Consider the following 15,094-nt stretch of genomic DNA (forward strand, 5'->3'; position numbering starts at 1 on the left):
ACTAGGAATGCCATCTTCAAGGTTAGGAGTCGTAGAGGCAGACCTCAGATAGGTCCGCAGGAGACTCCCGCTAGGAAGTCTAGTACTAGATTGAGGTTCCATAGTGGTACCGGCCACTTTAGGGGTGGTCTAATCTGCTTGACCCCTTTCAGGAAGCGGGAGACGTCCAGATGAGATACTAGGCTGGTGCCTTCCTCTTTGGCTCCGAAACAGGCCAGTATGGCCAACTGAACCTTGATGGAGTTGAGAGACAACCCCTTCTGGAATTTCTGCAGGACAGATTACAGAATCGTGGTAATTTTGACTGTCCACGGAAAGATGTCGCGGTCTTCGCACCAAGCTTCGAATATTCTCCATATTCGTATGTAGGTCAGTGATGTGGAGAACTTGTGTGCTCGGAGCAAAGTGTCAATCACCACCTTCGAGTATTCGCTCTTCTTCAGGCATGTCCTCTCAATGGCCAGACCGTAAGAGAATAGAGTTGGGTCTTCGTGGTGGATCCCTGTGTGGAGGCAGAGGGAGAGGGCTCCCCATCACGAGTCTTTGCATGTCTGCATACCACAGCCTTCTTGGCCAGTCTGGGGCCACTAGACGTACTAACCCCCTGTGGTGCTCTATTTTGCGGATGATCCCGCCCAGCAGTGGCCCGGGGGGGGGGGGGGGGGGGGGGGGGAGGCATATCGCAGGTCTTCCTGTGGCCAGGTCTGGACGAGAGCATTGATCCCTTGGGAATGTGGTTCTCGTCTGCGACTGAAGAAGTTGGGAACTTGGGCACTGGACTGGGTTGCCAGGAGATCCAAGGCTGGGGTTCCCCAATGGTTTACTATCAACTGGAAGGCTGTGGTTGACAGCTTCCATTCCCCTGGGTCTAGACTTTCTCTGCTGAGGTCCCTTGTAGATTTGTTTCCGCCCATACCATGAGGGGGATCTGTTTCAAGAGATACCTCCTGGCTCTTGATGTAAGCAACTGTTGTCGCGTTGTCAAACATTATCCTGATTGATTTGCCACGGAGCCTGTGGCTGAATCGCAGGCACACTAGTCTGACTGCTCTTGATTCCAGGCAGTTTATGTTCCATTGTCCATGGGCAGTCAGTTCCTGACAATGGGCACCCCACCCTCGTAGGCTCGCATCTGTGGTGAGCAATATCCAGTTTGGTGGGGATAAGAAGACCACCTCTGCTTAGGTGGTCTTCCTGTAGCCACCATTGGAGCAGAGTCCAAACCTCTGCTGGTAGTTGGAGGTGAATTGAGTTTTCCTGGGACAGTGGGTTCCATCGTGAGAGTAGGGAACGTTGGAGTGGTCACATATGGGCCCTTACCAACGGGATGACCTCAAGGGTTGATGCCATGAGGCAGAGAACTTGAAGGTAGTCCCATACTTTGGGACGTGCAATGGTCATCAAGCATCATAACTATGTCATTAGCTTTCTTCTCCTCGGAGGGGGAGGAAGACTCTGCTCTTTTTGGTGTCGAACCGGACTCCCAGATACTCCAACGCCTGGGAGGGCTGTAGACTGCTCTTGCTCGTGTTCACGACCCAACCGCAGCAGAGTCAAGAGCTGTAGGCTCTCAAGAGCTGTAGGCTCTTGACTCTGCTGGTCATCTGTCAGCTCTCCTCTGGAGATTTTGCCCTGATCAGCCAGTCATCTAGGTAAAGATGTACCAGTATTCTTTCCTCCCTCAGCGCTGCCACCGTAACCACCATAATTTTGGTGAAGGTCCTGGGGGCAGTTGGCAGGCCAAAGGGAAGCGCCCAGAACTGGTAATGGTGACCCAGTATTGCAGAGCTCAGGAAGCACTGGCAATCATTATGGACTGGGATGTGAAGAAAGGCTTCGGAAAGGTCCAGGGAGGTTAGGAACTCTCCCGGTTGAACTGCCATTATAATAGAGTGCAGAGTTTGCATGCGGAAGTGTAGTACCCGCAGATAACGGTGGACGTTCTTGAGATCCAGGATGGGCCAGAATGACCCTTCCTTCTTGGGAACGATAAAATAGATAGAATAGTGTCCGGTATTTTAAAAAAGGCTCCAGGGGCGATCCAGGTAACTATAGACCAGTGAGCTTGTAAATGTTTACCACATACTAGAATAGTGTTTAGTGTCCACATCTATAGGAGACGGCACGATACTGAGGAAGTGAGGTCAGTGCAGGGGTATATGTACCCAGGATGACGTCAGCTTTGAAATCTGACTCAATCTCCCATCTGCTAGCAGAAGAGCACAATACCCATTGGTCCTGAGTCCATTTGGCTACACACTAAGAAAAAGGTAATTTCCTCAGTTCCTACAGTCCAGGATCCAGAACAATGCAGCTGAGAATCCACTTGAAACTTCTTCTAGCCCAGGTATGTGAAATGTCAATAGTATTCTTAAGTAGGTCTCCTCCCAGGTTACATGCAATCACCACCTACGCTGACCCCTAAGAGCACTTCGCGTCAACTTACCATGGCATTGTCTGACAAAAAACCCAGTACCAAATGGAGTAACAGCAACTAAACCACTCTGATTACCAAACAGATTGGCCACAAGCCTCTACTGCTGACCAAGTTTCCTGCAAAAAAAAAAACAAAACAAAAACAAAAACACCCCCAAAAAACAATTTACGAAAAATCCCCAAACCTAAACAACCTTGTGCTCTCCAACCTTTGTTGGCACTACCACTTAAAGAGGTTACAAATCTACTCCAGTCTCCAATTCATGAGAATGTCACCAATTAGAACATGCACCTACCTGATCTGGGACAGAGAACTCAGTCATATAGTTTGTGACTAAGGATCTCACTGGAAGCAGGGCTTTCTGCAAGGGCCTCATGAGAGCCCTAAAACACTGAACCAGCCTAATCAGCTGCAGGCTGTGAACCAGGCTTCAAATGCCACTGTTGATCCTTGTGACCTTGGGCAAATTCTCTCCACTGCCTCAGGTATAAACTTTGATTATAGACCCTCAGAGAATATGTTAACACCCATAATACTTGAATGAAATCCTCCCCCAATTTACCTCTTAACTCTTTCTACTCCTCTTCGCCCTAGAATCCCTCATGCCTTACTACATTAGATAATTATCTAATTTCCTCTCCTCATCTCCTACCTTGCTTCACCCCAGAACTGTCATTTTTCATTATATTATAAGAATTCATTATATTATAAGATTTATGTTTAAATTAATGCATAACAATGCAATGCCTATTTCCCATGTAATATCTTTGTCACTGGAATATTGGTTATTATTGTTCTAATTCGTTTTGAATTCAGCTCTTTGTAAAGCCTTTTACGCTGCATTATATGTTCCCTGTAAACCGATGTGATGTTCCCAACGAATGTCAGTCTATAACAAAAAGTTAAATAAATAACTAAAATAAATCTGCTTTGAAGTACAGAAAGGCAGAATAGAAATAAAATAAGCAAACAGTTCCAAGGCCACCGCCATGGGACTTCAACATCTGAACATAATGCCATACGGAGGAACTCAAATGTGCTTGCAGCCCACGAGTCCTTTTAACACTCAGCCCCCTAATTAGGATCAAAATGAGCCCCCAGATCAACTAAACCTTATTGGTAGGTAACTCATTCTACTGGGAGGACTGACCTGACTAACCAATTATCCAGATAAGTATGAACCAGGAGACCTTTGATGTAAGAACATTCCAGGGGCAGTGGTGAACCAAAAGAGTTAAACTTAAGAGTGAACCCCCAACACTGAGAAACACAAATGTCTGAAGGCCCTCTTAGAAGGAAATATGCCAATATATTTTCAAACCCATGGATGTTTAAAAAAAATAAATAAATAAATAAATTGTGTCTCCTCTCACCATTAAGAGAGCTTTAACTAGTCTTGAACTAGTGGCATGCTAAGAGAGGAGAGGCAGGAGGTTAGTCTGAGCCACCCGGTGACTCTACTATAACAGATCTGGAGGTCTCCATAACAGTTATAGAGGTCCATATTCTGCATCATATCAAAAAAATGTAAAGGCTCTTTTTTTTTTTTAAACCATTTAACAAGATGGAACGCAGAAATTGATCCCACTGCGCCAGAGGTATGACAACTACTGCTCCAATGTCTAGCACAGGGGTGGGCAGTTCCAGTCCTCGAGGGCCACAAACCAGTCTGGTTTTCAGGATATCCCTAATGAATATGCATGTGAGAGATTTGCATGCACTCTGCCTCAGTTGTATGCAAATCTGTGTCATGCATATTCATTAGGATATCCTAAAACCTCAACAGGTTTGTGGCCCTCAAGGACTGGCATTGCCCACCCCTGGTCTAGCAGATGATTCAATGCAACCCAAAACATCTCTTGTATTCAAGAGGAAAGACAAGTTCAGACAGGCAAACTTTAAAGCACAGTCCCACTAATCTTGTAATATGGGCCCATAATCTGAATAAATTCTGATAACAGACTGCTTAGCCTTTGGCTCTAGAGACTGAACCCCTACTCCTCCTTTGGAAGCTTTGGGAAATCTTGAGAGTTTGGGAACTACATTTCTCTTGGAACCTCAAAAAGTCTGAAATCTATCACATGACCCAGACCTTTGACATCTCTTCTAGAAGGCAACTAACTAGATGATTCTTGCTGTTCATCCTCTGGACACCTAAGAAACTTTAGATTCCCCTCAGACTGTTACTCTCTTCACTAGATCCCATCGAATAGAAACCTGCACTTGAAGGGAAGCTTAATCAGCAGACTCAGAAGACAAATCTTCAGATCAAGTCTGTAGCCACACACAAGCCTGGCCACTATACTACAAGCTATGCTCCAAGCTGAGATATAAGCTAATTAAAGATGCATCCGCCAGTTCTAGTTGAGCTGCCTTCTCCAGATTTGAAACATTGCTTTCCTGCAAAGCCTCCTGCATATGAGACTACAAACTTTAGTCACAATACAGTTACACATTGCCACCTGAAGAGAACTAGCCATCTCGAAGGCCTGCTTCAGAACTGCCTCTATTCTTTTCCATCCTATGCATCTTGAAAGTGCTGCACCACCCTCCACAAGAAATCGGTGATTCTCAACATCACAACACAAGCCAGTGCATCAACCTCAGGAAAGCTTAAATTTCCCGCTTCATTTTCTTCCCCAGCAAGCAAACCCCTATAAAAACTGGCTTTAGGAGAATCTCATTCCAAAAATCAAAAAATTGACAACTGACCTGAGCAATGGTAAACCCTCACTGGCTTCTGAATACCAGTCATAATGGGATTTTCCTCCATTGTTCCCTCAGAAAAAAAACAACACAACTTTTGCGCCCGCAAGAAATGGGAAATTCAGAACAGCTCTTAGTCATGAAATAGTCTGTCCACAGAAGAGCTGCCTTCTCCTTCAGGGGAACACTTCATGTCCTCTAACTCTCCCCCACTGGTCCTCTCCTTTAAGCCACTTAGGGCCAGGATTTTTTTTTTTTAATTTATTTTTAAACTTACCATAACATTGTCTGAAGCACTGTTGAACAATGAGTCTCCTACATGGAATCAACTCAGGTTTCTTTCCTGGCTATTTCTTTTTTGAGGAAGTCTGGTCAGAGAAGAGAAGGTGGGGTGGGGAGGGAAATGGAAGCCTTGGAAGCCACCTGGTTTAAGGCCATGCTCAACGGGTGGGAGGGAGCATAAGGCTTTTACTGGAGTCGAACCAGACTCCCAAGTATTCCAGAGATTGGGAGGGCTGCAGACAGCTCCCGTTTGTGACGACCACCCACCCGAGGTTCTCCAGTAGAGTTTTGCCTCTGGTGGTCGCCTGATGACTTTCCTCTGGGGATTTTGCCCTGATCAGCCAATCATCCAGATACATGTGTATGAGGATTCCTTCTTTCCTCAGTGTCGCCACCACTACAACTCCCGTTGGTACAGTGCACCGAGCAAGGAAACCGGAGGAAAAACATACCGAAGCCCTTCCACATCTTTTGAATCGGGAAGAATCCTCTTCTCTCTACTTACCTAGGCTTAGCACTTACCGGTCGAGTACAGAGACGGTCTCTAGCTGTATGTGTGTGTGTGTGGGGAGGGGGGGGGGGGGGGGAAGAACACCAACGCACACCTCTGAGGGATCTCTGAAATCGCCTCAGGAATTCTTGGCTGGGGGAGGGGACCTTTAGGAAAGCAGGGCTCAACCTTTCTCCAATTTAAAAGGTAAAATTTCCTCTTCTAAAGAGAACTGCATTCCCAAAGGGTAAACATGTCCACAGAGATACTGAAGGGCTAAGGTCACTGCAGGAGTATATCTAAGGTAACATCAGCTGTGAAACCTGATTCCATCTCCATCTGCTAGCAGGGGAGCATATAATCCATTGGTCCCGAGTCCCTCTGGCTACACGCTAGGAAAGTACCCCTCCCACCCCCTTATCCTAGACAGAACCTTATCACTAAGGAAAAAAAGATTGCCTCTGTCCAAAACAATACCACCACAAAACAAGCATTTTGATGCCTAACTAAACATTTACAAGGAAAGTGAGACCCCTCATCCCCCCAACTAGAGAACCTTCAGTTTCTACAAAAGAACCTGCTGTGCCTTCAAGTAACTTAGCAACATCCAGAAACACCCTTACTTTCATTTTTAAAACTCCTCTTCTCAGGTGTCTGAAGAACAAATTTACGATCCATTTCCTATCCGGATGTAATTCTAAGTATACAATCATGGTCACTGATTTCTCTAACTTATCAGGAGCTTCCAGAAACCAAGTCAAGTTTAAAGTGGCATTAGATTATAGGTGAAAAAGTAGCCACAGGCTGTTCTAGATCTTTATTCCTGAATGGTAGAATACAATAAGTTTGTGCAAAAGGAGGAACAGATTACTCCATACCTCCCAGATTTCTCAGCTACAAATCTCAAGTGGAGAAACTACTGGCATTCCTGGAAAATGAAAAGTGTCAAAGTCGCAGAAAACACATTTTCTAAATTCTCCATCTTAGTATTCACCCAAGAATTATCTTTAACTAGGACCATTTGCGCAGTCTTCAATTTGCATACATCCAGCTTGAGTGTATCCAATCTTCCCTTCTCCTCTTGAAGAAAAGTCTGAACCTGTGCCAATACTGTCGAGACAATACATATTTGAGCTGCGTACATCAGACCTAGAACTACCACTGGAATACTTGGGTGTTAACTTCCGCAAAACTCCGGATTTAAAACACTCTGTATTATATGCAGTCTTTTTCTGTAGATAACATTATAGAAAAAAGATCAGATATGCAGTAGCTGTGAATTTTTATGGCTTAACACATTGGCTCCTTAGTCAGACTAGAACAGGTGTCTTATCTGGTTTTAAACAAGCCATATTTACTTACTCTAGATCAGGCAAAGGTTGGTCAAAATCATGAAACTCTTCAGGAAGAGTAATGGCATTGTAAGCAGCTTCTCTGTTTTCCTCAGGCAGATCAACAACTCCTAGAAAGAAGATCATATTCAATAACTGTATCCTTCACATTTTCTTTCATTACAAAGTTTAGCAATAAAAGATTAGCACTTGTGGGAAATAAAAAAAAAAAAACCCCAACTGCATCTCCCCTAAACAGTCAAAAAATGTATCAGAACTTGACTCCATTATGGCATCCCATAAACACAATCCCCTCACTCCTCTACCACCAAATAAAATGTTTCCCCAACACCATTAACTTGTAGGAACTATTTACAGCATGCTGTCAACATCCATTTTTCCATAATTGCCATCAATTACGGATTAATTCAAAACAGATTTGTTCTGCTAATATTGAAGCCTTGATCCATGCACTTGTCCACATTCTTCGGTTGAAATTTACCTGCTTGTTTTTCAATGGTATTTAAATCCTTTTGCAATACAAGTGTCCATTCCTGCATTTACTATCCTCAACAAGTTTTCTAGTCTTTGCATACTCTTAGTATCCATATAAAAATAATTTATGAATAAAAAATGTAAAGTAATGGATTAAAATATTGAACTAATGGTTTTTTTTGCTCATTAGTGAGAAAGTCTGGGATTAATTGTACACTGCAAAAGGAAGCTAACTAGATGGGCCATGTAATCATTATCAGCCATCATAATCTACATTCTATGAAAGTGTTTATTAGCCCGTATTTTTTTTTTTTAGCCATCCTTTTATGCATCTGAAAAATGTCACTTGTTTATGGTCTGTTCCAAGAGTTTTTTTTATTTCATTCTTATTTTCTATGTTTAAATTCTGGCTTAAACATGCAAAGAAAATCTAGTCAGTAAGACAATACCCCTTCTAGATAACCTCCCCACAATGTACAGTCATCTATCAGTTTTCTCACTCTTAAAACAGCTGCTCCATCACCATTTGGTAGAGAAATTTGTTTCATTAACTAACCTGCTCACCATTCATCAACATTTCTTACTAAAAATAAATTAAAAAATAAAAAGTTCAGAGTAAAGGAACAGAGGACCAGTTTGGATTCAATTACACTTCTTTGCAATTATACTTGAATTTACATTTTAAGCTTTGGGGGGAAAACTGTACTAAAAGACACAAAGTTCATTATATTTCTTTTTCTTAAACACTGTGCTATACTAAGGAAATACCTGGACGAAATGCCATCTTGATCTTAATAAATGCTTCATTACAGTCTGCAAGGAGATATTTAGCTTTCCTGTGATAGATTCTTACTACTCCCAGCAAAAGATGTCCAGAGGTTCGAAGTGCCATCTTCACCTAGAATATATTACATTTTAAACAGTAAACACAAGTGGATGATTTTGATCCAAAAATAAAAAAAAATTTATTTAGCAGGTCCCTCAAGTTGATGGGGGTGATTTCTGTGCATGTTAGAACCAATCATAATTGTTCAGTTTTGACTTCAATTTTAAATTAGAACAGTACAAAATCAACAGGAAACATACATAACCATTATTAGCTTCCTTATGTATGAAAAGCAAACATCTTCTACATAGCAAGGTGGGAACATTTGTTTCCAATGTACAATGCTAAATTTCTGGTTCTTATTAGAGATCTGCTAAACAATGTCTTGAATTTTCCCTTTTCTCCTATACTAGCTCCTGAAGTTCTGGCACTGTAGAAGACATGGGTTTTGTTAAAGAACCATTCCCAGAGATATAACCTGGTTAGCTTCTAGGTTCATTTTATATTATGCTGTTCACGATTACATGGAGCTCACGATTACATGAACAGCTTAATTCACACCTAAATATTTGTCTGAAATGCTCAGCTGCTGCACAGACTCCATTTATCTTTGAAACTTAAGAAAAAGCAGAGTTGCTTACCTGTAACAGATGTTCTAGGAAAGCAGGATGTTAGTCCTCACATATGGGCAACATCATCAGATGGAGCCCGGCACAGAAAACCTTTACATGAGCCCAGCATGCCGGGTCCCTCTTCAGTCTCATAACAGAATTCACGAGTGAAAAAAATAAAACAAACGCAGGAAAACCCAATTCCATGGGGTGGCAGGCGGGTTTCCTGAGGACTAATATCCTGCTATCCTAGGAGAATCCCTGTTACAGGTAAGCAACTCTACTTTCTTCTAGGACAAGCAGGATGGCTGCTCCCGGATACAATGACCAACAGCCCCTAAATGCGTGCCAACGGGCACAAGAACTACGGTGCTCTTGGCAGCCTGAACCCCAACATTGGGCCCTAAGTAGGGAGAGTTGGGTTTAAGGCTGGAAGAGATTGCGAAGAACAGATCGACCGAAGCTACTGGCATGCCAACTATCCTTGTCCAATCAGTAGTGGGCTGTGAACGTGTAAGGAACTCTACATCGCAGCCCTGCAGATTTCGGCGACGGGAACCACCCACAAGTGGGCTACCAACGCCACTATAGTTCTCACAGAATGAGCCTTGACACTGCCTCCAAGCTGAAGACCCACCTGCACATAGCAGGAGACAACAATCCACCAGTCAGTTGGACAGAGTTTGCTTGCCCACTGCAACTCCCAATCTACTCTTGTCGAAAGATATGAAGGAGTTGTGTGGATTGCCTGTGGCCTATGCCTTCTAGGTAGAAAGCTAAGGCCCTCTTGCAATCCAAACTGTGCAGTGCCCGTTTGCCCTGGTGTGAATGAGGCCTCGGAAAGAAGGTGGGCAGAACGATTTTCAAATCAGTCACCACCTTAGACAGGAACTTAGGATGCGTTCGCAGACCCACCCTATCATGAAAGAATTTCGTGTAGGGCAGATACATAACCAGCGCCTGAAGATCCCTAACCATGCGCGCTGAAGTGACCGCTACCAGGAAGAGAAACTTCCAAGTGAGGAACTTCAGATCGCAGGAGTGCAGAGGCTCAAAATGATCTTGCATGAGGTACGCCAATACCACGTTAAGGTCCCAGGACACAATGGGAGGCCAGAGGAGAGGCTTCAGCTGAAGCAGACCCCACAAGTCGCCCTAAGGGCTGCACAGAGATGGATGTACCAGCAACACCCTGATGGTAAGCGCTGTTGGCACTCAGGTGTATTCTGACCAAATTCGTTTTCAACCTAGCTTCTGAGAGGTGCCACAAATAGACCAGCAGCTTCAGAATAGGACGGATGAATGGATCCGAGCCATGATCCTTGCACCAGATGGAGAACCTCTTTCCATTTCAGTCTGTAAGATTTCCTGGTGGAAGGCTTCCTAGAAGCAACCAGAACCCAAGACACATCAGAGAGGTCCAGGGACCAAAGGACTAGCCTTTCAACATCCAGGCCGTCAAAGCTAATGACCTGAGATTCAGATGGCGAAGCCTGCCCCGATCCTGTGTAGTTAGATCAGGGGATGTTCCCAGACTGATCGGCTTTCTGATCAACAGGTCCCACAGCAGTGGGAACCAGATTTATCTTGTCCAAAAGGGAGCCACCAGGATCATGATCCACTTGTCCTGCTGGAGCTTCTTCATTACCAGCGGAAGCGGAGGATATGCATACAGGACTCTTGCCCCAATGGCGGGTGAAGGCATCTGAGGTTGGCAGTCCATCTGCCCTGAACAGGGAGCAGAAGTGGCTCACTTCACTGTTGCAAGGGGAGGCAAAGAGGTCCATGTCCAGGGTTCCGCAAAGGTGGAAGATCTGGTCCACTACTGTGATCAGAACGATTGACTCAGGCAGTCTACAACCACATTCTCAGATACTGCTAGGTACATTACTCGCAGAAGCATGCCTTGTGACAGAGCCCAGGCCCATATCTGCTCACCTCTTGACAGAGGAGGAATGAACCAGTGCCCATCTGTTTATTGACCACATCGCCACCTGAATGTCTGTCTGGATCAGAATCGCTTTGGGGGACAAGCGATCCTGAAATGCCCAAAGAGCATAGTGGATCGTCCGAAGCTCCAGGACACTGAACTGGCATTGAGATTCTTGAGCTGACCAATGACCTTGGGTATGGAGGCTGTCCACATGCACCCCCCAACCCAGGGGGGGATGCATCGGTGGTCAGTACAACCTAGGCGGGAAAACTTGAAACAGGAGCCCTTGCTCCAGATTGAACAGGCCCTCCAACCAGGACACCGAGACCTGGAGAGATGGTGTAATGCAGATATGTGCATAGAGGTCCTGGGTTGCCTGCGTCCACTGAGACAGGAATGTTCACTGTTCTCCGCGCATGCAGACAGGCCGGGGGGGGGGGGGGGGGGGTAACATGGACCGATGCTGCCATGTGACCCAGAAGACTTAGCAGAAACTGAGCCGAAATCTGCCAGCGTTGGCGGACCAAACTTGCAAGGGACAAAGGGGCAAGTGCTCGATCATGAGGCAGGAGCACCCTGGCTTACACTGTGTCCGGTCTGGCCCAGGTGTGGCACTGGGATGAGATGGGACTTGGAATAACCAATAAACCCCAGAGATGGCAGCACCGCAATGATCAGATTGAGAGCATGTAGTGCATCCTGAGTGGCATTCTTGACTAACCTGTCGTTGCGGTAGGGGAACACATGTACCCCGACGGCAGAGGTGTGCCCCCACAACTGCCAAGCACTTGGTGAAAACCACAAGGAGTTGATGGAAGGCCAAATGGCAACACAGTGTACTGAAAGTGTTCCCTACCCATAACAAATCAGAGATACTTCCTGTGAACAAGGAAGATCCTGATGTCGGTGTAGGAGTCTTAAGTCGAGAGAGTACAGCCAGGAGTCTGATCAGGGTGCCCAGAGAGACCATCTTGTACTTTTCTCTTTGAAGAACCTTGTTCAAGGCTCTGAACTTGAGAAAAGGGCAGAGGCCCCCTGTTCTCTCTGGTATCAAGAAATATTGAGAGTAGAACCCCCATCCTCGATGACACAGAGGAACAGGCTCACGGCTCCAGTCGTTAGAAGGGTGAAGAGCTCTGTCAAAAGTATTTTCTGATGAGCAGACGAGGCCCACGATGGACTTGGGGGGAGAGTCTGCAGGGACATCCCTGAAGTTTAGCCTGCATCCTTGGCAAACGACAGAGAAAACCCACTGGTCTGAGGTAACATGGGACCAGTGTTCCACAAAAAGATGCAGCCTGCCCTCAACTGGAGGGCAGGGTGCAGATGGTACGGCAGTCTGGCTCATGCTCCCCCACTCCCAGTCAAAATCCCGTAGCAGAGCGCTATATGGGGGCTGAGTGCTGGGGTCCCTCTGCTGCCTGGAGAGACCTCGGGAAGCCACACATGGCGTCCATGCCCTCGAAGCAGGAGGGTAATATTTCCTCTGGCAATAGGACTTCCTAGAGCTCTGTTGTGAGGATTTTCTGAGGACAGTGGGTCAGAGGTACTGACAGAAAGGTGTTCAAGGGTCTCATGGTGGTCCTTCAGCTGGCCACCGAATCCCTGACCTTATCCCCAAAGAGATTCTGCCCTGTGCAGGGCAAATCTGCCAGCTTCTCCTGGACCTCCAGTCGAAGGTCCGAAGCATGGAGCCAGGCCATCCTTTGGACACCAATACCCAAATGTGGCCACCCTGACTGCCATGTCAAAAACATTGTAGGTGGATCTCCATCTCCAGATCCTGTTGTACCACTGCCAAAAAGGCATCTTGCTGTTAGTGAGGCAGGTGCTCTGACAGTTCCTACATTTGCTTCCACAAGTTCTGGTTGTACTGGGTTATATACAGCTGATAAGAGGTATTGCAGGCGATGAGCATAGCACCCTGGTAGACCTTCCTACTCAGACCGTCCAACACCCAATGCTTCCTACCTGGAGTAGTGAAGGCGTGGGTGCAGAAGTACTTGGCTTTCTTGAGGGCGGATTCCACCACAACAGATTGATGTGGGAGGTGTCACCTCTCAAACCCCAACGATTGTTGCACTAAATAAATCGGATCCACCTTCAGATTGACCGGAGGAACAGTCAAGGGGTGTTCCCAGATCCTGAGTAGCAGCTCCTTGAAAAATGTCATGGACTGGGACCCCCACAGTCTCCTTTGGTGCACCCACAAACTGGAGGACTTCCAATATTTTGTGCTAGGTGTCCTCAGTGAGGAGCTGAAACGGGATGGCTTCTGCCATCGCCTGGACAAGGCCCACAAAGGAAAGGTCTTCCAAGGGAACCTATGCCTCTAATCCGGCACAGACTGTTCCGAGAGAAAGTCGCCTGAGTCATCCGAAGAGGACTCAGAGCTATCATCCCCCTATGGATCATATGAGGGCTCCTCTTCACTAAGGTCTCCTGGCGGCAAACGTGGAGGGGCCCTGTTCAAGCCTCTCAGTTTGGGCACTGAGGGCAGATAGCCCAGGTCTGGAATTGCAGCAGCGGAACTGGCATCTCCACGGGTGTCATTGGCCGCAACGATTCCTCCTCCTCAGGGGACCCGATGATGAGAATCTCTCTGGAGGAAAGCATCGATGATAGCTGGGGCACAGATGGTACCCCAGGCACCAGTTGCGTCAGAGGTATGCCCAAAAAGACATCTAGAGGCTTGAGCAGGGGCGCCAAGATAGAGGGCACAGGCTCCGGCACCAGCATGGGAACCTGTGCCGATGGTCATTCGATACCCCATAGGGCTCATAGCATCGTTAAGCTTAACCCTGCGATTCATCTCCTCTTGAAATTTCACCAAAGAAAGAACGGACTGAGGAGGCAGCGGTGGCAGCGTTATCAGAGCCTCCTCTGAGCCCAGATGGCCAGCACAGACACTGGTGGCGAACACCTGGGACTCCCGGGTCTGATCAAGGCAGAGGCCTCTTCTCCATGGGGTTGCTTCAGTGCCCAGCACAGCAGACGCTGGTGCCATATAGGGATGGTGACTGGTGACCATGCTTGTGGGACTTCCCTCGGTGCCTGGTCCTTCCCAGGCGCCAAGGAAGGCGAAGATCCCGATGTCTTGGAATGAGAGGACACCGGAGATGGCCCATCTCTGGCCCCTCTCTCAAGAGGGTCGATGGAGGAGTAGAGAGGGATTGAGTATTTAGTGGCTCCCCGTGGCCTCCTGATGCCGACACCCAATGCCAGAGTAGATGGGTCAGATTTTTTATACCCAAAAAGCTTTTCCATCTTATCCAGCTGGGCAAGACAGCCTTTGGAAGTCATTTGATTGCAGAGAGCGCATCCCCGGACGTTGTGCAATACCCCCAGGCAAAGGATACAAACCTCATGTGGATCAGTGATAGACATGGTCCACGGGCACTTGGGGCATCATCGAAAACCAAATGCCGCCATAAAAAGACAGCCGGCGAGCGGTTAAAGGCCGGTGGCCGCTGAGAAGCGACACTTATGGAATCGACAGCAACAAGGGGAAAAAGTTAACCTACAGCGACCAGAGGAAGAGGACCCGGCGCAGAGACCACCAAACTAGAACAAAGGGGAAAGCAGACAGACGCTCAGCAGCGCATGGCTCGGAGAGAGGTATCTTCAAAGGATACTAACGATGCATTAGAATTAGGGCATCCCGACAGTGAGGTTCCAATAATAAGAAAAGTAGTCCAAGTGCCTGTAACTAAAAACTCACCTGAGCTAAAAAATTCTAACTTATCCCTATCAATTAAAAAGCAGAATGAAAATATAAACAAAAAACAAAAACTTTGAAATGTTTGTATGCTAATACCCGAAGTCTAAGAAGTAAGATGGGAGAATTAGAATGTATAGCAGTGAATGACGACAGACTTAATTGGCATCTTAGAGACATGGTGGAAGCAGGATAACCAATGGGACAGTGCTATACCGGGGTACAAATTATATTGCAATGACAGAGAGGAACACCCGGGAGGCGG

General features: G+C 46.3%; 1 protein-coding gene across 3 annotated transcripts in view; it reads right to left on the reverse strand.

The window, feature by feature from the left end:
* The window catches only part of RAD21 (RAD21 cohesin complex component), a 231,413-nt gene that overhangs the window by 186,186 nt on the left and 30,133 nt on the right, over positions 1 to 15,094 (reverse strand). For all 3 annotated transcript variants that reach the window (XM_029591924.1, XM_029591925.1, XM_029591923.1), the window contains 2 exons: positions 8,510 to 8,639; positions 7,278 to 7,377 (listed from right to left, as the gene is read on the reverse strand). In XM_029591924.1, coding sequence (XP_029447784.1) covers positions 7,278 to 7,377; positions 8,510 to 8,639 — 230 coding nt within the window. The remainder of the gene's footprint in view (positions 1 to 7,277; positions 7,378 to 8,509; positions 8,640 to 15,094) is intronic.

The sequence above is a fragment of the Rhinatrema bivittatum genome, chromosome 2 (assembly GCF_901001135.1).
Source record: "Rhinatrema bivittatum chromosome 2, aRhiBiv1.1, whole genome shotgun sequence".
Classification (NCBI taxonomy): Eukaryota; Metazoa; Chordata; class Amphibia; order Gymnophiona; family Rhinatrematidae; genus Rhinatrema; species Rhinatrema bivittatum.